This window comes from Pongo pygmaeus, chromosome 3 (genome assembly GCF_028885625.2).
Source record: "Pongo pygmaeus isolate AG05252 chromosome 3, NHGRI_mPonPyg2-v2.0_pri, whole genome shotgun sequence".
NCBI classification, from domain to species: Eukaryota; Metazoa; Chordata; class Mammalia; order Primates; family Hominidae; genus Pongo; species Pongo pygmaeus.
Window position 1 is genome coordinate 4,484,016 of NC_072376.2, and position 25,566 is coordinate 4,509,581.

General features: G+C 55.8%; 1 protein-coding gene across 4 annotated transcripts in view; it reads left to right on the forward strand.

The window, feature by feature from the left end:
* The window catches only part of ACOX3 (acyl-CoA oxidase 3, pristanoyl), a 62,733-nt gene extending 37,840 nt beyond the window's left edge, over window positions 1–24,893 (forward strand). For 2 of the 4 annotated variants that reach the window (XM_054485289.2, XM_063663478.1), the window contains 7 exons: window positions 1,084–1,206; window positions 1,532–1,645; window positions 9,091–9,206; window positions 16,092–16,266; window positions 17,625–17,692; window positions 20,298–20,384; window positions 24,098–24,893. In XM_054485289.2, the coding sequence (XP_054341264.1) occupies window positions 1,084–1,206; window positions 1,532–1,645; window positions 9,091–9,206; window positions 16,092–16,266; window positions 17,625–17,692; window positions 20,298–20,384; window positions 24,098–24,217 (803 nt within the window). In that variant the 3' untranslated portion in view covers window positions 24,218–24,893. The remainder of the gene's footprint in view (window positions 1–1,083; window positions 1,207–1,531; window positions 1,646–9,090; window positions 9,207–16,091; window positions 16,267–17,624; window positions 17,693–20,297; window positions 20,385–24,097) is intronic. The other 2 variants (XM_054485292.2, XM_063663477.1) reach the window with 2 other exon arrangements.
* The last annotated feature ends 673 nt before the right edge of the window (window positions 24,894–25,566 follow it).

A 25,566-nucleotide genomic window follows, 5' to 3' on the forward strand; every position in this document is an offset into this window, starting at 1 on the left:
GATCACAAGGCTAATCACAAGCCTGTTGGCAGTATGGCTGCAATTGGACTCCTTTCATGCTCTCAGGATCCATCAGTCACAGTATGTGAGTGTGAGAAGTCAGCTCCACTCCCTTCCTGCTGGGCCCATCCCGGCCTCACATTCAGAGAACACTTGCCATCAGAGTAGGCAAGTGCGTGAGGGTCTGGAAAGCAAGCCTTACAACACATGTAAAGGCATCCAGCTAGCTGATAGGAAAGAAAAAAAGTTATCTTGAAATTTCCTGTGTTAAAAGAAGAGTTCATTCAGTTACCAACAGAAGAAGGGCAGCCCTGGGGGCATCAGCTCGCTGAGATGGCTCCCTCCTATCAGCAACCCCATGCCAGGGGAGGCTCTGCAGGGCTTGCTGACAGCAGTGAGGAGGAGCTGGAGCTGGGATATGAAGCACAGGTGGCAGTTCTTTGTGTCTGGTCAAGCTGAGTTCAGGGCTTTTTTTTTTTTTGGACAGTCTTGCCCTGTCCCCGAGGCTGGAGTACAGTGGCATGACCATGGCTTACTTCAGCCTCAAATGCCTGGGCTCTTAAGCAATCCTCCCACCTCAGCCTCCTGGGTAGCTGGGACTAAAGGTGTGTGCCACCATGCCCAGCTAATTTTTGTTTTCATTTTTTATAGAGATAGGGTCTCACTATGTTGCCCAGGCTGGTCTCAAACCATGGCTTTTGTTGTTGTTGTTGTTGAAACAGGGTCTTGCTCTGTCACCCAGGCTGGAGTGCAGTTGCACAATCTCGGCTCACTGCAACCTCTGCCTCCCAGGCTCAAGCGATTCTCCTGCCTCAGCCTCCCGAGTAGCTGAGATTACAGGCACATACCACCACACCTGGCTATTTTTGTATTTTTAGTAGAGGTGGGTTTCACCATGTTGGCCAGGCTGGTCTTGAACACCTGGCTTCAAGTGATCCACCCGCCTCGGCCCCCCAAAGTGCTGCCATTACAGATGTGAGCCACCGCGCCCAGCCTCTTAGTGCTTTTTAAATTCTCACATAGTGACAGGCTGCTTCTCAAATATGCGTCTTAAATGATGGTACTATTGTGGCTTTGTTGCAGTGAACCGGTTGGGTGTCCTTAGAGATGACAACGATCCCAACTGCACATACGAAGGTGACAACAACATCCTACTGCAGCAGACAAGCAATTATTTGCTGGGCCTCCTGGCACACCAGGTCCAGGGTGAGGCTCTGCTGCACACTGGTGGGGGTCCTGGAACCCAACCGGGGCGGGGGTGGGTTCTCCTGGCCTCACTGATTCAGCAGTTCTGTGAATGCATCCTAGGTTTGCAGAAGGAAAGAAATGTTATTAGATAGTGCCGACCAACTCCCCAAGGCATGGGCAAAGGCTGGTGGGGGGAGGGTCCTTGAGACCCAGACCCTGGCCCATGGGTCTGGGGCCGTTGGGTCCTCTGGACACTCTCCGTGCTTTGGGGTGTCCCCAGCTTGGGGTTCCCAATGGCTCGGGTTCCTGTCTTCCACCAAAGTCACTGGAATGTGTGTCCTAGATGGAGCTTGCTTCCGCAGTCCACTGAAGTCAGTGGACTTTCTGGATGCCTATCCCGGCATCCTTGACCAGAAGTTTGAAGTCTCCAGTGTTGCCGACTGCTTGGACTCTGCAGGTAAACACACAGGTGGAGGGCTCCCCTGGCCGCCTGATTTCCCATCATTCCCACCAGGAAACGCACTGTGCCTCGGTGAGGGGGCCCTTGGCAGTTCCAGCCGTGGCAGCAGTGATGGTGGGAGGCCCCGCATGCAACTTGTCCTGGGCTGGCTCATGGACTATTTCTTTGTGCCTGACGCCAAGTTAGGTGCTGACTCCACAGATGGATTGAAGGATGCCCACTTGCCACCCTATACCTTGCCTCCCATAGGATAAAGGGCATGAGAGGCCACCTGGCCTGGTCTCTGTCCACTAAGCAGCCTCTGCCCCCTGCCCTGCTGCCTGGGCTGCTGCTGTCCCTGGGCCCTCCCAGCCACCTCACCTGTCAGTCTTCCCCACTCCCAGCCCCTCCCGGCTCCCCAAACAGCAGATGCCCTTTCCCGCCCTGGCGCACCTCGCGCATCTCCTTCCTTCGGCCCCTGTGGTGCAGGCTCATCTTCTGTGGGTGCGGTGGTCGGGATGGGGCCTCCTCCCAGGGCCCCGTACAGAGCTGGCCACTGACAGCCTCCTGCAGGTGTGTCGTGGGAGCTGTTGCAGGCTCCGCCTCACCCATGTGGGGTCTATGGCTCAGAGAGGTGGGAGCGAGAGCTGGGAATGAGGCGCCTGGCCGTGCTGGCAGCATCGAAAGCAAAGCAGCTTCCCTGTAGACTGCACTGGATCCTGACGGGGGATCCCTCTTCGGAGAGCAGCTGCTCTCGCGTTCCTGGGTTAATTCTGCACGTGCTCGTTATGTGCTCACTCTGCAGTTCTGGGGCTGGCGGCCAGCATGATGGAGACCCCATGCCTGCCCTCATGGGACTTTACAGTCTAGACCAGCAGACACAAAAACATCCCAAGGCCTCAGTCTTAGGGCAGCAGGAATTCTGCAAAGCAGTGATCCTGGCTGGTGAGGTGGAGCATGACTGGTGACCACCTTGCAGGGGCCTTGGCCTTTGAATTGAGGTCAGTGAAAGGCGGGGGCAGCTGTGGGGACCCCCGATGGACGGGTGTGTCAGGAGGAGGAGGCAGCAGGGCCCAGCCTGTGCCGAGCTCATCCCTATGTGAGCGTGCATCTCGTTCCCCTGCTGTGAGTGACAGGAGGTGAGCGCAAGAGGCCCAGTGGAACGGGGTGTGCTGTTTGTTTTGATGATTCATATTTTTAAAAATGTTCCTCATGGGAAAAGGCCACTCTGGCTGCTCTGTGGAAATGGAGGTGAGAGGCGGCTGGGACAGGTGAGAGGGGCTGCCCTGCGCCCCAAAACAGAAGCACCCGGCCGAGCTCTGCGTGTCCTACAGGGCACTCCTAAAGGCTCCCTCGGCTCTGGCTGCCCAGGCGCAGGGAAGGGCAGAGCGAGGATTCAAACCCAAGCCTGTGGGACCGCAAAGCTCGGGATCTCTCGTTACTGCTCCTGGATGCTTCTTGCCCAGTGGTCTGGGTGAGATTTGACAGAGCAGGGTTGGAGCTGCCCCCACCTCCGTGCCACCCGTGTCCCTGTCAAATGCCTTCCTCCCACCACAACCCCCGTCTGTCAAGCCACGTATCACAGAGAACAGCTCAAAGCCGCAGCGACGCCTCCATCTTGCCATCGCCTCACTCAGCAATATTTAGTGAACGTCTTCACTTTGCCACCAAAGCACCTATTTGTGCAGAAGAGAAGGGCCGAGAGGGGTCCCGATGCCCTGTCCCGGCAGGCCAGGTGGAAACTGACCGCTCCCGTGACACCCGAGACATGAAAGAGTAGCCCACCCTCCTGAGCTAGAGAGACATCAGTTCCCGCCAGGCTGCCGGGGGTTGATCCCGGTCCCTCCTGCCGGCCGTGGAACCTACAGCAAGTCCCTCAGCCTTCCTGCCTCGGTTTCCTCATCTGCAGCGCGGGGACGGTGATGGTACCCCCTTCATAAGGTGTTTGTACCGTGGACTGAGTTCATGCACGTAAAGCACTTAGTGCAGCACTTGGCGCCAAATCAGAGCTCAGCTCAGCAGCCACAGTTTGGACAGGAACCGCCCTCAAGGTGCCGCACACTCAACTGGGCGGATAGAGCAGCGATTTGGAGATGGAGGACGCTCTTGGCTTTGCATTCAGGAGACCAGAACGTGAGGGTCCCCGGGGGTTCTGGGAGGCCCCTGGATCCTCGGGAGGAGGGAGCACTGGCCTCCCTCATGCAGGGTCAGGCGCACATGGAGGACGCGTTCCGGCCATCAGGACCGACGCCGTGGATGTGATAGCAGCCCCCGAGCGTGTGTCCTTGTCCGTCTCCAGCCCTGCAGGCTACTTCCTTGTTCACACGGCAAAGAACAGGACAACAGCCGTGGCCGAAGCCAGTGTGGAGCCTGGACCGGTCCAGCTTCCCGGCGCCTTCCCCTGCCCGCACCATCAGCATCGTCATCAGGAAGCACCTGCATCACTGCTTGCTTTCTCGTGGTCACTGCGCTGGGTTACAGCTTCTGACGGTAACTAACCGTGCAGATCTCAGCCTGCCTTTTTGGGTGCCAGTAGGAAACGGGGACACGTTTGATGACCTATTTCTGATGTTTGCAAGTCACTTTCTTTTTTTTTTTTTTTTTTTGAGACGGAGTCTCGCTCTGTTGCCCAGGCTGGAGTGCAGCGGCGTGATCTCGGCTCGCTGCAAGCAAGCTCCACCTCCCAGGTTCACGCCATTCTCCTGCCTCAGCCTCCCGAGTAGCTGGGACTACAGGCGCCCGCCACCACACCCGGCTAATTTTTTGTATTTTTAGTAGAGACAGGGTTTCACCGTGTTAGGCAGGATGGCCTCGATATCCTGACCTCGTGATCCGCCCACCTTGGCCTCCCGAAGTGCTGGGATCACAGGCATGAGCCACCACGCCCGGCCGCAAGTCACTTTCCAAGCTTCCCAAATGTTGCCACAGAAAGAACTAGAAAATGACCTAATCATTGTAGTAACTTCGACCCAACCAAAACCTTTTTCCTAAAACCATCACTCCTTATATTAATAAAATCAAAACATAAATGGGACAGCCAGCTTCTCCATGTGCCCATCACGCTCTGCTCTTCTCTCCCCTTCCCTTGAGACTGAAAGCAAAAGCAATTTTACAGTCTCTCCATCATCGGGAGAGACACCAAAGTCACCTGCTTTTCTGCAGCTGCTCTAATGTTTATAAGATGCAACAAAGTGAAAACATTTTCCAGAGTAACAAAGGCAAATGGCTTTCACTTGTTCAAAGTGGTATGGGAGAGAGACCGCCGTTATCCCTCACGCCGCAGGGAAGCTTGTGGGTTCTGCCAGCCCCATCGTTTCAAGGGCATTTGGTCACAGATCCCAGGTCTCAGGGCTGACTGCAACCTGCGTCATGTGGATCTTTGGTAAAAGATGTTTAAGTGATGTGGGGCCCTCAGGCTCTGCAGAATTGGAGAGACACAGGCCTCTTCGGGGTTGCGCTCGCCTGTGAGGAAGGGTGGAGGATTTGCCAAGCCTATGGCTGGTCCTTCAGGGGTTCCGATTCTGACTTGGGTAGGGGAGGCTGGGTTTTCTGTTGAGTTCCTCTGATTTTTGCACAGGCATGTGTGCTGAGCTGAGTGTCACAGCCCTGTGCCTTGGGAGCCTGTGCTGTTGCTTCCTGCGGCAGGCCCTGTTCTCCTTTAGCTGGCTCATATGCATTCATAGTAAGCAGTTGCAGTGTTCACTACTCAGACACGTGTGTATTTATGGACTGCAAGGTCATGGGATGTGGGCCAGAGGTGACATGGGGTCATGTGTGAGCAGTGGGGTCACGTGGGGTGAGCGGTAAGGTCATGTGAGGTGAGCGGTGGAGTCACGTGGGGTGCATGGTGAGGTCATGTGAGGTGAGCAGTGGGGTGCATGGTGCAGACAGTGTTCCCAGAGGGTGGGAGCACAGGCTCTTGGGTCAGCACTGCCCCCCGCTGTGACCTTGAGCTAGGCTTTAATCTCTCTGAGCCTGTTTTCCTTCTGCAAGACGGTGGGGAGGGAATGCGGTCACCCCGTGCCTCCTGGCAGGGGCCAGGCCATGGTGCCCTTCGTGGGGGGCTGCTGTGTGCGGGGGGCCATAGTCCCGAACACTTCCTTGGAAACAACAGATGCAGGTGAGCTCTGCCTTGGTGGGTCAGGGAATGTTTCCCACAAAGCCGGCACCTGAGGGTGTCTCAGAGGGTCCGTGCGTTGTGCTTTTGGGGAGCACCAGCAGCAGCGGGCATGGTGAGACCCAGGCCCGTGATCTGGCTGAGGAGTTGGGGCTGCCGTCCAGGTCTTGCTTTCCAGGGCTTGCCTGGGTCAGAATCCGAGTTAGGAGTGCTCTGATGCTGACGCAGAGGGGACTGGACCCAGAGACGGGAGAGGAAATTGAGACCCGAAAGGCAGGCAGTGCATGCGAAGAGCTCACCACGGAGTCAAGGACAGAGCCCCGGCTGGGGAGGGGGGCAGATCGAGGGACAGTCATTGAGTGCACAGGGCAGCTAGGGGCACTTTCGAGAGTCTGTCTGGTGTGAGGCACATGGAAAGGCCGTGGTGACCCAGGATTCTGGGAGACCCTTGAGGACAGAGGTTGTTGACACTGGGTGTGTCCTCAGGCGGCCAGCAGCTGCATTCCGAGCAAGAGAATTCACTGCCCGTCAGTGCCCGTTTTCCTGCCTAGTATGTTTCAGCGATACCTTTTCACTTCCAAATTAACTCTGAAAATGACACACACGGCACCCACCTTTCATTGTTTGCTTTCATGTGTTTTTTGGGGATCTTCTCTCCTGCACGTGAACACATCAGACTGACATGATTTATTTTTTCACGAAAAGCCAAGAACCAAAAGTAGAGTGTAAGGAAAAAACACAGTGCAAACCTAACTCATTTTTCAAGCGTCTCTCTCACTTGAAGCCACAGCACAGTGTAACTGGCCGTCACCATGAAGCCTCATGGGTTAATTCTGGTTGCAGAGACAGATTGGAAAACTCGGGTAACTGCTGTGAAGTGTCCACCGCAGTGGGACACCTCCTGGGGCAGTGTTTGGGAATGGCCAGGACAGGCTGGGAGGGAAGCCCAGCCATGGCTGATGCGTGGTGGGACACGGGGGCCTCTGGTGTGGTCAGAAGGAATTTGCACAAGCGGTTTCTGGCCGGACCGTTTCCTTGGTTTTGTTGCTGTGTAAATAAGTCATGGAAAGCACAACTGTACAGCATCTACCTTTCCTTGCCGTTCGTGACCATCTGCCCTGCTGGGGAGAGCTTGCGATGTTGCAGAGCCTTTAGGAACAGGCGGTGGTCACAAGGGCCTCCCCTCAGCATTGGTTGCAAAATGGACCTGAGTTTTCCAGTAATGTCCTGAAGGGTAGCGTGTGAGGCTCAAGGATGACCCCTGGGCAGCCTGCCAGCAGCAGAGGGCCACGGCCTGGGCACTGAAGACAGCAGACAGTGACTCTCTTGGTGCAGAGGCAGAAACCCCAAGTCAGGATGGGGCAGGGCTACCCGCCTGCCTCTCAGGGTGGGGGGGCTCTTCCCGCCCAGGCTCCTGGCAGCTCCAGGAGTCCTTGGCTGTGGCTGCATCACGCCGGCCTTTGCGTCCTCTGTGACTTTGCCGTCTCTGCATCTTGTAAGGACACGTGCCATCGGATTTAGAATCCACCCTAGTCCAGGAGTCCCTGATGACCTCACCTCAATACCTCAACTTCATGACATCTGCAAAGACCCTCTTCCCAACAAAGGTCACATTCACAGCTGTGGGGGTCAGTTAGGGCCACCATTCAGCGCCCCATGCCTGGCAGGACTTGGTGAGGGGAGCCTTGGCTCCCTGAAGATGACTGCGTGGAGGAAGCTTCCGCCCAACCCTGCCTGCACCCTGCCTGCAGGGTCAGCAGCACCTGTCTTTCCATCCCACTCCCTCTGGCCGCCTGACGTATGAGCCTGGGAAACGGCCTGCTCTGGTTTGTGACGGGCTTCTCAGTTATGCCGTGAGGGTGAACAGATGTAACAGCTGAAAGCAGTCGGGTGTGCTGTGGCAGGAACTGCAACGTTGGATATTTTCTTTCTTTCTTTTTTTTTTTTTTTTTTTTTTTTTTTTGAGACGGAGTCTCGCTCTGTCGCCCAGGCTGGAGTGCAGTGGCGTGATCTCAGCTCACTGCAAGCTCCACCTCCTAGGTTCACGCCATTCTCCTGCCTCGGCCTCCCGAGTAGCTGGGACTACAGGCGCCCGCCACTGCGCCTGGCTAATTTTTTGTATTTTTAGTAGAGACGGGGTTTCACCATTTTAGTCAGGATGGTCTTGATCTCCTGACCTCGTGATCCGCCCGCCTCGGCCTCCCAAAGTGCTGGGATTACAGGTGTGAGCCACCGCACCTGGCAACGTTGGGTATTTTCTTCCCAGTGACCTGGGCTGTGTGACACAGAAGGAAATCCCAAGCCCCCCTGAGTTCAGCCTTTGGGCTCAGACTCAGAGTTGCTGATCTCCATTCTCCTGCCCGGGATCTCTGAGCAAGACTGGCTGCCAGGCAGAAGGCCCCCTGCAGCCTGGAGGCGCCTCGTGTCTGGGCGCCAGGCCCTCTGTGCCTGGGCAGGGGGTGGGTGTGAGCGTGGCCTCCACATGTGGCTGGTCCGTACCTCTCCCTCACATGCTCGCCATGTACCTGGGTCCCTGGGCCCGTGTCCTCATCAGTGGGGTAGTAGCAGTACAGCCTGGTGGAGTCTCAGGACCACGCCTGGTCCATAGGGAGTACTGTGGGAGACCAGCTCTGGCTGCGCTGTGGGGGGCCCCGCAGATGTGGGCACCACTGCCAGGGGAAGGGGAGGACGAAGAGGGGGCTCCAGCTGTCCTGCCTGACACCCCACCCCGGGGCCTCCCTGTCTGCACCGTCTGCTCCCTCCTGCCCTTTTGAGCTTTGTGGGAGGGGCCACGCAGGGGGCGAGGCCTTAGGGGCCCCCCTCCCCCACCATGTCAGTCCCCAGTTCCAGAGCTCCAGTAGGCGGTGAGGTCCGAGGGCCAGGCAGGGGGAGGTGAACGGAAGCACCCCTTCCTCTCGCCACTGGGCGCCACCGCTAGCCAGTTGTCCTGCTGCCCATGCAGTTCTGGCCGATGCTGCGGGGGCAGCACCATGCTTCACACAGACCAAGCCTGGTGGGTGTGAGAACGTGCAGCCGTCGCACTCGAGGGCCCACTCTAGTGGCGGTGCCGTGTTCTGTGGCCTCCAGGCCGCTGGAACAGTGTGGAACTCAGGACAGCCCTGGGCTGAGCCAGGAAGTGCCTCCAGCCAGGGGGGCCCTGGGCAGGTGCCCTCCCTGTGCCTCGGTTTCCCTACCTATAAAATCAGACCCACCCCATACACTTGCTCGTCATGAAGACGACCCGGTACCTGCAGGATGCTGGCAGTGCCTTGTCCCTGGGGGTGAGTTGTGACAAATGCTGGGTTCTCTATTGTTACTTTTTCTCCTTCTGTTTCTCATTCCGAAGTCGCCCTGGCAGCATACAAGTGGCTGGTTTGCTACCTGCTCCGAGAGACTTATCAAAAATTAAACCAAGAGAAAAGATCAGGAAGCAGTGACTTTGAAGCAAGGAACAAATGCCAGGTACGTATTTGTTTTCAAAATTCCCTTTTGTATTATTTGCTCTTAATCCCCCGGCTGTTGTGTCCCTGGGAAGTTGAACATCCTGGCAGTTCAGGCCCCAGACCCTGAGCTCCCGTGACCTTGGGCAGATGACTTGATGACTTTGCTGCTTGCTCAGCTCCTCTGTAACACAGGGATGGCGGCACCTGTCTTGCTGGGCTGGGGAGGTCATGGATGTTACATTTACCGTGCTTGACGGTTCCCAGCCTGTAAACTGGAGCCGTGAAGCTCTGGGTTGTGAGAGCCTTGGATGCACGGAGCGGCGGGGACACCATTGCGGGCACTCTGAGTGCTCCCTCCTCACTCGTGGGAGTGATGCCAGCGCCCTGCTTGGTTTTCCACAAGTTGCTGTCACCTTCCTGAGGGGCTGGGGTGGCAATGGTGAGTGGGTCATCGTTGGCCTTGGAAAGCGCTTTGGTTCTCACACTTGGACAGGGTTGTCTCTCGTGTTCCAGGAAGCCACAGGGAAAAAAATAGCCTGTTATAAAACACCTTGTCATGCCAGGAACCTTCCAGCCCTGTCCCAGCTGTCTGCCCTAGAGCAGAGCCCAGCCCCCACCCCGTCTAGGGGGCAGCTGGTGGGGGCAGTGGGGCTCCCAGATGTGTCTGTGGGTGCCGTGAGCACTCTTGGCTGGAGTGCGCCAGCCCAAACCGTAGCTGTGGGGAGACTCAGGCCAAGAGTGTCGGGCAGGGAGGCCGTGGATACGGAGAGAGCTGCTGTCGCCCCTTCTCCCTAGCGTCGGTTCATGAGGTTATGGGTCACCTTCAGTAATGAAGCCGCTGTGGGGACCCAGGTCCACGTCTGCCTGTCTCTGGGAAGGCCCAGCACCCCACAGCCTGCCCCTCAGGCCAGCGCCTCTAGGAACCTGCTGGACACACCTGCCCTGGGATGAGGAGAGAAGGCAGGAGGGATGGGCTCCTGTCAAGCTCAAAGAAACCCAGATTGGGCCAGGCACAGTGGCTCATGCCTGTAATCCCAGCATTTTGGGAGGCTGAGACAGGTGGATTACAAGGTCAGGAGATCAAGACCATCCTGGCTAATATGGTGAAACCTGGTGTCTCCTAAAAATACAAAAAATTGGCCAGGCATGGTGGCATGCGCCTGTAGTCCCAGCTACTTGGGAGGCTGAGGCAGGAGAATCGCTTGAACCTAGAAGGCGGAGGTTGCAGTGAGCCGAGATCACGCCACTGCACTCCAGCCTGGGTGACAGAGCAAGACCCATCTCAAAAAAAAAAAAAAAGAAACCCATATTGAATTTATAACTGAAAAGAAATGAAGTCAGCAGGTGGCCAGGGTCAGTAAAACTTGTAGTTTAGGGCCATGGTGACCAAAAACAGGAGGCTTGAAGTGACCCTTCCAGAACAGGCCACCTTCTTTACCCACCCTGGGTGATACACAGCAGGTTGGGTCATTCAGAAACCAGTGGATGCCTGTTAGCTTCCACTGCTCCCTCCTCTGCAGGCCACATCCTTGTGTTAAGGTTGAGTAGGCTGCTGCACTGGCTCATGTCTGTAATGCCAGCACTTTAGGAGGCTGAGGCAGGAAAATGGCTTGAGCCCAGGAGTTGAGGCTGCTGTGATTGCATCACCGCACTCCAGCGTGGGCAACAGAGCAAGACCCTGTCTCAGAAAAGAAAGAAAACATTTTTTTAATGGAATAGAGATTCTCCAATGAGTTATGAAACAAGACCCCCAGAGACGGAGGGCACAAAAGGACCCCCTTCCTAACAACACCTGTGTCTCTTAGAACTGCCCGGTAGGTCCTTAGCACCCCCTTCCAGCCCCGATCTATGCTGGGGACCTGGCATGTGTGACCCCACAACACCCCGAGTGTGTGGCTGAGCTGCTGAGAAACCCCTCCTCACCTGTAGCTTTTCCTTCGAGAACTTGGTAGCAGAATTTCACGGAAGGCTGTGGCAGAGGCCAGGGGGGGTCCTGGGTTCTGATCTGGCTGAGACAGTGACCCTGAGCCGAGCTGTGGAGCTGACAGACACCCACAGACACCAGCCCCAAGGCCTTGGAGGGAAAGCTGTTGCCAGGGCAGGGCTTCGTGTTCCAGACCTGCTCCGGGTCGCGGAGCTTTTAAAAGCAGGGGACATTTGTGATAGCTGAGAGCCCTTGGGGCCCTGGGCTGGATGCTAAGGGGGCCCAGGGGAGATGCGGCCCCTTCCTCTGCAATACGGCATGAGAAGAAAGCCTCAGCCTAGACCAGCCTTTTCAGGAAGACGGGAACTGGAAGCTGTTAAAAAATTAAAACCATCGGATTTGGCTGCATAAAGATTCAGCATTTCTGCATTGCAAAAGATGCTCTCAACAAAATCAGAAGACACACAGCAGCCTGTGGAAGCCCACGTAGCATGTCACCCACAGAGAACACCCCCAGAAGGAAGGAATTCCTTCAGATAGATGCCAGCCTGGTCGGAAACCAGCCCCAGCAGCCGCTGACCTGGAGCCGGGGCAGGAGCTGCAGGTCAAAGCCACACTTCCACAGGCATCAGGCTGGGCTGGGGCAGCAGCAGTTCATGGAGAGGGTGACGGCTGTGTCCTTTGGGAAGGTTACTGACCGTTTTTGTTAAAAGTGTGCTTACTCTCTGACCTGGTGGAGAAAATTTATTAACTTTTAAACATTTTCTGGCTCCTGCCAGTAACCGCTATCCACCATTTACCCACTGCCAGTAACCGCTATCCACCATTTACCCACTGCCAGTAACCGCTATCCACCATTTACCCACTGCCAGTAACCGCTATCCACCATTTACCCACTGCCAGTAACCGCTATCCACCATTTACCCACTGCCAGTAACCGCTATCCACCATTTACCCACTGCCAGTAACCGCTATCCACCATTTACCCACTGCCAGTAACCGCTATCCACCATTTACCCACTGCCAGTAACCGCTATCCACCATTTACCCACTGCCAGTAACCGCTATCCACCATTTACCCACTGCCAGTAACCGCTATCCACCATTTACCCACTGCCAGTAACCGCTATCCACCATTTACCCACTGCCAGTAACCGCTATCCACCATTTACCCACTGCCAGTAACCGCTATCCACCATTTACCCACTGCCAGTAACCGCTAACCATTTACCCACTGCCAGTAACCGCTATCCACCATTTACCCACTGCCAGTAACCGCTAACCATTTACCCACTGCCAGTAACCGCTAGCCACCATTTACCCACTGCCAGTAACCGCTATCCACCATTTACCCACTGCCAGTAACCGCTATCCACTATTTACCCACTGTAAGCCAGACATGCACAGAAAGGTCTTTAAAAATGCATTTCTCTCATTTTTCAGCTGAGTGACACCTTTACATGTTCAACAGCCAGTAGATGTAAAAGATGGGTGGCGGGGTGCCCACAGCCTGCCTCAAGCCTGGGAATAAAAAGATGGGTGGTGGCGTCCCCGCAGCCTGCCTCCAGCCTGGGAGTAAAAAAGGTGGGTGGTGGCATCCCTGCACCCTGCTTCCAACCTGGGACTAAAAAGATGGGTGGTGGCATCCCCGGAGCCTGCCTCCACCCTGGGACCAACCCCTGCCCCAAGGGCTCAAGGCTCCCTTCAGGGATTTGCACATCAGAAGGCGGACAAGGACGAGGACATTTGTTCTCCCTGAGCCACACGCTGGATTCTGTACCTGGGTCGTTTCATGTTGCCTACTTTGGGAGTGAAGGAAGTTGAGGCCAAGAGAAATGCCCAAGGTCCCCCAGCTCGCCCGTGCCAGGGCCAGGATCGCACCTGGGCCAGCTGTCACAGAGCCCAGCCCTTTCCCCAGTCTGCGTGGCTGCTGTCTGAATTTGGACAGTTTGGGGTTTGTTTTTTGGCCTGAAGTATCCATTGCCTCTTAAAATGTACTTCACCAACCAGAGCGTACCAGACTGGGACCCTCTCGTCTCTCCTGTGCTGAAGGTTTACGGACAGCTGACCTTCACTGCATCGAGCCTGAGAAGCGCCTGGCACAGTCCTAGCTGGGGACAATTTGGCAGCTCTGGAGGGGCAGCTGAGGTGGTCCAGAAGATCCCCCTAGAGCAGAGCCCAGCCCCGCCCTGTCTAGGCGGCAGCTGGTGGGGGCAGTGGGGCTCCCGGATGTGTCTGTGGGTGCCGTGAGCACTCTTGGCTGGAGTGCGCCAGCCCTAACCATAGCTGTGGGGACACTTTGTCCATGGGGGAGGGACTGCACCTGAGACATTACTGTCCCCCCGGGTCGCCGGAGTCCATACCGCGTGGGATGCTTCCTGGGCCCCAGCCAACCTTGGTTAATGTTGTGGTCAGCTCTGCTGGTTGCCATGGCAGACACTGTTTAGGGAGCCCATCCCCAGAGGCTGTGGCCCCCCAGTGACTGCTGGCCTTATGTGGACCTTTCCTGGAAGAACAGTGCAGTGTCATGCAGGCAAATCCTGGGGACTGAGATGCCATCAAGTACAATAGAGCTGCCATCGCAGGCGCTTCCTGTGAGAGGGCCACCCTGACCCCAGCAGCACCACGCAGGAGACAACACTGAGGCTTGGAGCCATGACGCCTTTTGCTCACACACACAGCTGCAGAGCTGAGTGACGCTGTGTTTCAAAACTCACTGGCACTCGGGATGCATTATTTGACAGCAGCAAGATTCTAGGTGGGGCTGTCTTTCTGGCCCCCGCAGCATATCTGGCCTGTGCCATCGCTGTATCGAGCTGTGTCACTTTCATGGAAAAACACACTGAAGCAGCGCGGCTCTAACACAGCAACTGTGCAGGTAAGGGGGAGAGTGGTGCGGGGCACAGGGCTCAGACTCAGATTTGGTTCAAGAACGGCCACTCTGTGCCTGGGCCCTGCTGGGATTGGCCTCATCTCTGGGTTCGCAGAAGACCCATGGTGAGAGGAGAGGCCCTCGTGGGGTGGGAGCACAATTTGGGGTGTGGGCAGAATTCAATGGAATTACCGCGTTCTCGTGGATGCAGGAGCAGCCTGCGGGGGTGCAGGTGCCATCGCCTGCTTGTTTCATGGAAGGTGGAAGGAGGAGGGGCTGAGGCCTGGAGCTGCAGCACCACACCTGGCAGCTCCCCCAGGGGCCTGTATTATCAGCCTCCTGCCAGAGGCCTCAGGTGGGAGCCTGAAGGCTGCCCCACCTCACTTGGCAGGGCTCTGGGAAATTTGGGTGCTAGTCCTAGCTGGGGTCTGTCAGGCAGTCCCCACTGCCCTAGTGCAAGTCCAGATCCCGCCACCAGCCCTCACTTGCCAAAACCAAGGTCCAGAGCTATAGCGCATGTGAGATCAGGAGACAGCAGGAAGCCCCAAGGTCCCAGGCTGGCATGCTCCATGCTCAGACAGCAGGGAGCAGGACGGGCCTTCCTGGCACCGACGGGACGGCCCACCCAGGAGTGTGCAGGGCCCAGCGGGGGTCTTGGGACAGGACCAGTCAGGCTGGCACGAAGCAGAGCAGGAAAGGAGCTTCTCCCGGTTTCTGTTTTCCCGAGGCTCCTGATCCCAGCAGGGCCCTGGAGGACACTGGCTTTGTGACTGGAGACCCTGCTGCCATGTGCTTAACCCTGCTGTGTTCTGGGAAGATTTGGGGCAGCGTCATAGGCCAGGCATGCAGCCGGGTCCTCCCTGCAGCAGTCAGTCCCCCATACACCATATTTCATCACTTGGCTGGATTTTTTTTTTTTTTAATTTTAAAAGTGGCACCTGCTCATCCTAACAAGTCAAGCAATGCATGTGTTGTTTTCCTAATTTAAAAAATCTGGTAAGATGACAAATGGGAGATAGGGAAAGAAAGGCTAATAAGTGAAGTTGATGATTATCAGCAAATGTTTTTGATATTCATTAAAAAGGAAAAATAACAGATGCTGGCGAGGCTGTAGAGAAAAGTGACACAGATACACGGTTGGTGGGAATGCAGATCCGTTCAGCCACCATGGAGGACAGCTTGGCGATTTCTCAGAGAGCTAAGAGTTGCCCTTCCCCTCGACCCAGTGATCCCATTACTGGGTATACACCTCAAAGAACAGCAATCATCCTGCCAGCCAGACACATGTACCTGTATGTCCATCGAAGCGCTATTGACAATAGCAAAAATGTGGAATCAACGCAGGTGCCCATCAGTGGTGGACTGGATAAAGCAAATGGGGTACATAGACACCATGGGATACCGTGCAGCCATCACTACCAAGTCATGTCTTTTGCAGCAACATGGATGCAGCTGCACGCCATTATCCTCAGCAAACTAACGCAGCAACAGAAGATCAAATGCTGCATGTTCACACGTACAAGTGGGAGCTAAACGTGGGGCACTCATGGACATAAAGATGGGAGCAGCAGAGCCTGCGGGGGCCGAACAACAGGGGGAGAGAAGCCTGCTTTGGAGGCTTTGGAGGGCGGGGTGGCACTTCCTTTGGAGAAGCGAAGTCAATTCTGAGCTCAGGGAGGAGCTTGACAAGCCCCTTCTCCAGCTCTTCCGTGCCTTCCCGTGTGGAAGAAGCCAAGTCCTGGGCCCTCGGGGGCCTCCTGGTGGGCGCCCACGCTATAGCCGCAGAGCATCCCGACGCCGGCTCCAGGCCGGTATGCAATGCCGGTGCCACCCCCAGTCCCAGACGGGAGCTGAGCTGAGACTGAGGCCTTGGAGGGCGTCGGTGGAGCCAGAGCAGTCCCAGCTCCATCTTCACATAGGCCTTTTCCATTGTGTTCTGGAAACAGGTCTCGTGTTTCGCCGCATCTGTGCGCTGCCTCACCTTATGTTACTGTCCTAGGACATGCACGCGAAGGCATGTCGCGTTCGTGTTTCCCGAGAACTTCCTCTACCGGGAATTGGCGGGGCTGGGACCCTCACGGTCCTCACGGTGCCGTCCTGTGTTCCAGGTGTCCCACGGCCGTCCGTTGGCGCTGGCCTTCGTGGAGCTCACGGTGGTCCAGAGATTCCACGAGCACGTGCACCAGCCCTGCGTGCCGCCCTCGCTGCGGGCCGTGCTGGGGCGGCTCAGTGCTCTGTACGCCCTGTGGTCCCTGAGCCGCCACGCGGCCCTGCTCTACCGAGGTGAGGCTTCTGACTGCGGGCTTGCTGTCCTCCCCAGAGTCAGGGCCCCCCTGTTGTATCTAGGAAGCTGCTTCCTGCACCATCGTCCTCCTTCCACGGGACTTACTGAGCACGGCGGATGGCGCTGTGGACAGATGAGGAGCCCAGTTCCGTAATGAGAAGCATATGGGGCAGAGCAGCGTCAGGGTGGCGCCGAGAGACCCAATTTTTCTTTCACTTGGGGTTCGGTTCAGAGAACACTTCCAGAAGTCCCCCTCATGCCAGGCAGCCTGCCGGGCTCTGCAGAGAGCAGAAGCCCACCTCCTAGGTCCCATAAGGCACAGACAGACACGAGCCAGGAGTGCCTAGACTTGGGAACACTGGAAGGCTTCCTGGAGGAGGGGGTGCTGGGGCTGATTCCTGGAGGATTGGTGGGAATAGGGTAAACCAAAGTTTGTCAACTTTTTGTTCGTTGTTGCCCCCCAGGAAGTCTTTTTAGGTGGTTTTTCCCAATGGCTGGCTCCTTGCATCTTTGGTACTAGGATACACTGCGTATCCATTCATGTCCTGTGTCTCTGGGCTTGTGAAGAATAAGATCCTCCCCACCCCAAGAGCCAGCGTTTACCCCCGGAGGGTGGTGCTGACCCCGTGGAGGCCTTGACAATGCTCAGGTGCACCAAGGAAGGGACACAAGTGTCTGCCAGAGAGGGCGGGCACAGGGCAGGAGCCCCACTGCTGTCTGAGAAAAACCCTAAGTGATGAGACACAGTTCTCTCCAGCAAAAATCACAGCAAACGCAGATCCCACCACAGATGTGCTCCCGAATGCACAAGGCCACGGCCTTGGACCTCTTAGGGCCCTGCCAGAAACCACAGCAGCTGGAGGTGACACCAAGGACCAAGTCCCCCTGCAGCCTCTGAGTCCCTGCAGGCACCCACCACCCCCACCCTCCCAACTCCCCTGGGTGGTCCCAGGCACCCTCTTGCTCCTGCGCCCCCTGCCGTGTACCCCTGCTTCACTCTGCCCAGGAGCCCCTTCCTCGCTTCCTCCCGAGGAAGGAACCCGCCCAGCCTCCCTGAGCCCCAGAAGGTGTGAGCCCAGCCGCCACCTGTCACCTCTGAGCCTGGGACCTTGCCTCCCTCGCTGCCCCAGGCCGGAGACCATCAATGCCTGAGTGGGAAAAGGGTCTCAGAACTCGGCCCCTGAGCAGCACATTCCTTGGGTCACAGCTGGGCTGGGGACAGCAATGACACTGATGTGTTCACCCAAAACAGGCCTCCTGTATGGCCGATTTGGAAAGTGCACTCAGGGCATGTTGGTATTGGGGGTGGTTTTGGACTGAGGACCCAGCCCCCATGTGACCGAGGCTGTGCTTGCAGGAGGATACTTCTCCGGTGAGCAGGCGGGAGAAGTGTTGGAGAGTGCCGTCCTGGCCTTGTGTTCCCAGGTGAGCCGTGGGTGCTGCCGCATTCTCTACATCCATGTTACACAACCGCCCAGAGCCGACACGCATCCCCTTAGCATCACCCAGACCGACACGCACTGCCTTAGCGTCACCCAGAGCCTACACGCACCCCCTTAGCATCACCCAGACCGACACGCACCTCCTTAGCCTCACCTGGAGCCGACACGCACCTCTTTAGCGTCACCCAGAGCTGACACACACCCCCTTAGCATCATCCAGAGCTGACACACACCACCTTGGTGTCACCCAGAGCTGACACACACTGCCTTTGCAACCCAAACATTCACGTGTGTTCAGTGTTTAGTAAAAACTGGAGGATTACAAGAAAATATGGCTACATCAGAAATTTTTGCAAAAGAAACCTGTCGGGGCGTCTCCAGATCTGCACACACCCAGGCCCTCTCACACACCTTTTGCAGCTACTTTGAGAATTCTCTGAGCGTTCAGGGGCCTCAGCCTCCAATTTAAATTTGTTTCCTGGCAGTTTCCTTGTTTATTATGTTCTTTTACCTATGTCACCCAGGAAATCAGAGGGCCCCAACCCCATGTTCTGGTCCGGCAGCTGTCTTCCATCCAGGGACAGAAGCTACATTGCCGTGCTGTTCAGCACGGTAGCTGCTGGGTTGGGGGAAGGTGGCTGTATGAGTGAGGGTCTCCAATTTCCTTTCATTGCACTGATTTTGAGGAGCCACTTGTGCTGGTGCTGGTGCTGCTGCGGTGGGCAGGGCCACTGCGTCCGTGGCGACTTCACTCCACTTTTGCTGGTAGGAACTGGGCCGAGTGCTGCTGCATTTTAGCACAGTGTCTCAGGTGACTGCAGACCTGGCCTTTCATCTCCCCTGTCGCTGCTTTCACACTTGATCTGGGACCAGTGGAACATCCCTGTGACTGGCTCTGAGCCTCTCTCAGGATTCATTGTATAAACCCCTTCCCTGAGCCTGCGGTTCTGGAGAGGAGCGTGTCTAATTGTGGTGCACGTATGTGACCACATTTACTCCTCTTAACGTCGAACCGGCCACAGGCAGGGGTGTTCCTTGGCTCCTCCAAGAGTCAAATTTTACCCCCTTGGGGCAGTGTTGACCCCGTGGAGGCCTTCAGAGTACGCAGGTGCACCAAGGAAAGCACAGGGGTCTCCTCGCAGAGACGGGGGCATAGCGGGGAGGTGTTGTTGATAAAAAGTGCCCAGGTGTGGTGGCTCATGCCTGTAATCCCAGCACTTTGGGAGGCCAAGGCAGGAGGATCACTGGAGGCCAGGAGTTTGAGACCAGCCCGGGCAACGTAGTGAGACTTCATCTCTACTAAAAATAATTTTAAAAAATTAGCCAGGCTTGGTGGCACATGCCTGTAGTCCCAGCTACTCAAGAGGCTGAGGTAGGGTGGCTTGAGCCCAGGTGTTCGAGGCTGCAGTGAGCCATAATTGCACCATCACACTCCAGCCTGGGCAACAGAGCAAGACCCTGTCTCAAAAAAATAAAAGCCATAGCTGATTTCCCAGTGAGGCTATGGCCAAGGCTGGCTGACCATTGTGTGCCACTCTGTGTGTGCGCCCATCCACACCGCTGTCTTGGGGAGGCCAAGGTCAGCCAGGTGGAGTGGGTGCCAGCCATCCACTAGACCAGGGCCAGCAAACTCAGTCCAATCCTGCCATTCACCTGAGTGTCATCTGTGGGTGTCTTTGTGCTTCCACGGCACAGTAGGCAGTTGCCAGAGACCATGGCCCGCAAAGCCGGTAACATCTCCTACCTGGACCCTTACGGAACACGTTTGTCAGGCTCAGCGCCTGTATTCTGCCAAGAGCTTCTCTCCTAGAGCAGTGGCGTTTGTCTGCGGCCTCTGTGCTGAGGCACGTGGCCCAGGACCAGGTGGCCACGCCCTGCAGAGCACGGCGCTGAAGCGCAGAGGTGCACTCAGTTCCTCTGTTGTGGCCTTTGTTACTCTGTGCTGACCGATTGCCTTTGATCCATATCATTAACAGTGTCTCCCGTTCCTGGGTTCTATGCAGTATAGCCATGGCATTTCATAATATTTTAAGGATAGTTTTTTTTTTGCATTTTAAGAAAATTCTTGAGAGTCCACTCATATAAATTTCATGTGTCATATTGTAGAATAATTTGTCCAGTGGAATGGGAGAGTAATAAAACCACTGCCAACTGAGGAGGCTTCATATGCTTATGGCTTTTCCAAGTGCTCATAAATGCCTTCTCTATTACATGTTTTCTGGACATATTTTCCTTTACTGGAACAGCAGTTGCCCAGATAAGCCAAGGCTTAGAAACGAGCCTCTGAAGGCAGTTGCTAATTCACGAGCTTCAGGGTCGTCACTTTTAAGGGCCTTTTCTACCTTGTTGGGAAGAAACAAGCCCTGGAAGTCCTGAGTGAAAAGCAGCATGGTGAGAACATTCCGGCGCACAGCAAGGGCCTGGAATCCAGGCCGGTGAAGAGATCATGCATTGGCAGCAGAGCCGCATGTGCTGCTTAGGTGACCCGTTGCTAGTGGGTCCTGGCAACCATGGACGGGGCTGTTACCCTTTGGTCACCATGGAAATTCCCGGGAGGTGCCAAGTGTCTGGGTTTTGTTTTCCAACAGCTGAAAGACGACGCAGTTGCCCTGGTAGACGTGATCGCTCCTCCTGACTTTATTCTGGACTCACCGATTGGCAGAGCCGACGGCGAGGTAAAGGGAGGACGGGGCCTCGCGGGGGCGCCCCAAGGGTCGATGGGCATTTCTGCGGAGCTGAGATGCTCCTGTGGGTCAGGGGTCTGGTGTCTTCTGGAAAGTGGTCACACGTGGGGGAACTTGTTGGGGAGGGCCCGGGACAAGTCGGGACTGTCTCACTCTGGTGCTTCCCCACACTGGCTCTGTGGTTGCAGGGGACTTGCCCGTCCTTTGCCTGCCTTTTCCTCCTGAGATGGGGTGGTGGCACTGCCCGCCTGTACAGGCAGAGGTTGGAGGTCCACACACTATGGCCTCTGCCCTCCTCCCATTCCCGCCGACCTCCCCGGTCCCAGGTCTTACCCTCATCTGACCATGCGGGCTCCTGGCCCTGCAGGCCTCTCCCCCATCCCTGTCCTGGAATCCCCAGGCCCCTCTGTCCCCTCTGACCATCCATGGTTGTCACCGGGGTTACTCTCCCCTGCTCCACTTTTCCCCCAGCCGCCTCCCTGTGGCTCCTCAGCTCTCCTCCTGCCCTCCGTGTTCCATAATGATTCCTTCAAAGCAGATGGGGTCAGGCCGCCCCCCTGAGGGAGCCTACAACAGCCTCCTCGACTGCCTGCCACGCCCGTGCCCACCCCAGGGCCTTGTGCCTGCTGCTCCGGCTGCCTGGAGTGCCTTCCATTCTTTCAGTATAAGCTACTGTCGCTGCCTTGGAGAGGCCTTCTCTGGCCTCCAGCTGAGGCAGTGCCCCCAGGCACTGTAGTGTGGCCCTTGCTGGCCTCATCACTGACCTTGTGTCTCCCTCCTACCTGATGATGCCCTCGAGGGGCGATGCTCACAGTTCCACTGGGTGCCTTCCAGCACCCACTGCTTATGGGGCTGTGTCTGTCTTCTGCTAGAGGGACTCGGCGTGTCAATGCTCATGTCCCGTGCCTGAGGTCCCCCGGCTGTGAGCCGCAGAGGGGTTTGACCCCATCCCTGCCCCCTGGCCCCGCGACTGAGTTATTTCTGCTGAAGCACCTGCCGGCACCTGGGTCTCTGCCCAAATGGAGATTGAGCCTTAGTGGGCAGGACCCTCCCTCAGTCCTCAGGGAATGCTGAAGTCTGTACATGAGCCCTTACTGGCTTAGCCAGGGAGGACCCAGCGCCTGGCCTCAGCGCCTGGCCTACATCTGGTCTAGGTGTGCCAAGAGGCAGGTAGTGCCAGGAGCCGGAGGGCAGGGCAGGAGGTGAGAGTTCCCGGTAGTAGGAGAGGCAGGGATGGTCATCTCTGTAGAGGGCCTGCTGTCCTGCATCGGGGACTGACCACTGACCATCCCCAGAGCCCATACAGCCCAGATGATCACTGCTGCTGAGAGCTGAGATCCAGAGAAGCCCAGTGGGTTTCCCAGCCAGGGAGTGGCAGAGCCAGGATTTGAAGAGACTGTGCCCTACTGTAGGGAGAGAAGACATGGGGGGAGCCTAGGGTCCTGGGGGAACGCATAGGAGGGGGACTTGCCCTGCCCACGTCTCTGGGAGAGGCAGTCTCACCAGGAGGTGGGGGCCCACCAGGCAGACAGGCGTTCGAAGAGACAGTGGAGCCAGACTCGCTGTGGAGGACCCCTGAGCACGTGGGACTGCCTGCCCCGTGCAGGAGAAGCTGAGCGGCCTTGAGCGTCCACCTGCCGCGCCTTGCTCTGCAGAGGCAGGCCCGTCTCTGAGGCAGGGAACGACCGAGGAAAGGAGAGACCTTGCCCATGATGGAGGGGCCCCCTGGCTCTGGGTTCCATAGTTAAAACCAGAGCCAACTGGAGGTGTCGCTGGCAGGATGGTTTATTAAACGTGCATTCCTGGCTGAGCGTGGTGGCTCACACCTGTGATCCTAGCACTTTGGAAGGCTGAGGCGGGCGGATCCCTTTAACCCAGGAGTTTGAGACCAGCCTAGGCAACACAGTGAAACCCCGTCCATAAAAATTACAAAAACTGAGGTGAGAGGATCCCCTGAGCTTGGGGAGGTCGAGGCTGTGGTGGGCAGTGATTGCACCACTGCACTCCAGCCTGGGCAACAGAGTTAGACCTCATCTCAAAAAAAAAAAAAAAAAAAAAAAAAAAGTACATTCCTTCCAGTTGCAAGGAACTGGTGTATTAACCAGGAGCTGCCAGGTGAGAAATTCACTATAAACGAACAAACAGAGCCGTAGGGCAGTTGAGACCATCCTTAAACCAAGCCCGCTGCTCCAAACTGTGAAACACAAGCTGGAACCTAGGCCCTGCGGAGCAGCAGCCTGGGCCCAGAGTAGCAGAGTGGGGAGGAGGGGTTGCTAAGTGCATTTAGCGGGTGCAGGCAGAGGGGTTTCTTCTAAATAAAATGGGTCAGCGTAAGCTGGATGCAAAATAGACCACCTCCCCAGGCCCTGGAGATGGTCTGGGCTGCCCCTTTCCACCCTGCACGGGTGAAGTGTCTGCTCAGCTGCCCTTCGCCCTTCATTTGTACAGCCTTCCTCCAAGACAGGAGCGTCTCTCTCCATCTTCCCAGTGAGGCCACTTAGGCTGAGAGCAGTGAAATCTGCACGTCCCGTAGGGGAGTGCTGGCCCGGGGCAGGACGAGAGGAGCAGAGTGTGGCGGCCCAGTCCAGGAATCAGCCAGTAAGGGCCACCGGGCGAGGGCGTCCTGCTGCTGGTGGCCACATGCCACCTGTGCGGCCTGCAGCGGCCTGGGGTGTGAGAGCAGATGTCAGAGCAGCAGTCGATGCAGCCTTGCAGAGTCCTGTGGTGACTGCAGTTACTAAGAAACAAGGTGTCCACTGCCCACGATCAGTTCCTTTTTTTTTTTTTTTTTTTTTTTTTTGAGATGGGATCTCACTCTGTCACCCAGGCCGGGGTGCAGTGGCACAATCTTGGCGCACTGCAGCCTCAACCTCCTGGGCTCAAGCGATCCTCCCACCTCAGCCTCCCAAGTAGCTGGGACTACAGGTGAACTCCTCCATGCCCAGTTAATTTTTTGCATGTTTTCTTTTTTTTTGTAAAGACGGGGTTTCACCATGTTGCTCAGGCTGGTCTCGAGCTCCTGAGCTCCAGTGATCTGCCTTCCTCAGCCTCCCAGAGTGCTGGGATTACAGGCACAAGCCACCTCACCCAGCCAATAATTTCCAAAGAAGAGGGCAAGGAGGTGATTTTCATTATAAATGTGTTTTATGGTACTTTATAGTTGAATTTTCCTAATTGTTTTCTACTAGAAAAAAAAAAAGAAAATGTTCGTATAAATTTAAACCATTTTAAAATTTCTCTAAAAAGTGACAGAGAATTTCCTGTGTTTTTTTTGTTGTTGTTGTTGTTGTTTGTTTGTTTTGAGACGGAGTTTTTCTCTTGTTGCCCAGGCTGGAGTGCAATGGTGCGATCTCGGCTCACCAAAACCTCTGCCTCCCAGGTTCAAGTGATTCTCCTGCCTCAGCCTTCCGAGTAGCTGGGATTACAGGCATGCACCACCACGCCTGGCTAATTTTGAATTTTTTTTTAGTAGAGATGGGGTTTCTCCATGTTGGTCAGGCTGATCTCGAACTCCCGACCTCAGGTGATCTGCCTACCTCGGCCTCCTAAAATGCTGGGATTATGGGCGTGAGCTACTGTGCCTGGCCGAATTTCCTGTGTTTTTAACAAAAACTTTGAGGAGTTGCATTTGCACACTCAGCCGTCTAGGAATCTTTTCCTTTTTATTTCTTCGTGTTCACTTGCTGTGTACGTGTTGTTTGCAGCTCTACAAAAACCTCTGGGGCGCTATCCTGCAGGAAAGCAAGGCGTTGGAGCGGGCGTCCTGGTGGCCAGAGTTTTCTGTGAACAAACCTGTCATAGGAAGTCTGAAATCGAAGCTCTAGTGGGACCGGCACACATTCAGCCAAGTCTAATGAAACGAAGGGAACTAATCAGACGTGGACCTCACCTTCTGATTCCAGAACACGCCGGAAATTGCTGCTGCCTTCTGAGCCCACACCTCTGCGCCTAAACTGCTGATTGGCCTCAACCACCCAGGCGGACAGGAGGGAGGCGCCTGGCCAGCTGGGCTAATCTGGGATCGCGGTGATTTGCAGCGTGGAAAAGAAATGCAGATGATCATGTCTACCTGATGCGCTGTGGGATTTTTGATAATTAGAATTTCGCACATTCAGTTTTCAGGGTTCAGCTCCTTTCTCTAAAGTCGACAGCCCGTTGTCAGGGATTTTCTGGTCAGACAACCTGTGATTCCTCTAGATTTTTTATGGAGCTCCACTTCATTAAGAAGTCAGTGGTGCCAGTCTGGTTCTTTGTCAGCTCTCCCTCGGATTTGTCACATAATCGAATTATGTCATAACCTTATTAATTTGCACATAGATCATCTGAATGTTATGATTTAAGACTTAAGGAGGAACATCTGTTTGATTACTTTTGTGGAACTGGAAATTTCCGTCGAGGAAATGTTTTTTTAAAAAGTCTAATGATTTGAATGGGCAATTCAGTCTCCAACCGCTCCCCCTCCCCCTGCCGCCAGTTATATACAAATCACTTCATTCGTAACATGTTTGATCTGTTTGTCCCTGCAGAGTCTGCCCAGCAAGTCCTTGCACACATGTGGCTTGTCCCCACGGCGCTGGCCATAGCCTGATTGCAGCAGACCAGGGCCATCAGTGCACGCCTCCCCCGGACACTCCTGCTCCCCGCAGGGCCATGGACTTGGCTGCCCTTCCCAGTGTTAGGTTCCCGAAGCAGTGCTGTCTTTGCGACTGGGTCCTGCTTCTTAACCTCTGATCAGCTCAGGGCATGGAAGGCCTTTGTCATCAGTAGCAGGGAGTTGGGTCACTCTGGTGCCCCCTGAGCCCCGTGGCCACACTCTTGTCACCACAGCCCATCAAACAGATGTAACCCAGCGTGTCTCAGGACGGTGCTGAACCAAATAAGACCAGTTCTTATTTTTCCAGGTAGCCCAGAGAACTTCTGAGCGTCTGAAGGGCATGGTCCACAATGTTTTTAAAAACTGAATTTCCAGCACTAGAAATCACTTCTCAAGCTCATTTTCATGTTTAGAAAAGGGGCAGGATACCCCCCCACCACCACATCCCACCCTGTTGGGGCTCCAGGGGCATCTGAGGGGTAATTAGTGGCTTCTTTGATGAGCACCTACTGCCTGCCAGCACCTTGCTGAGCACTCAGGATTCATCATCTTGTGGGACCCTCAGCCAACCGTGTGGGG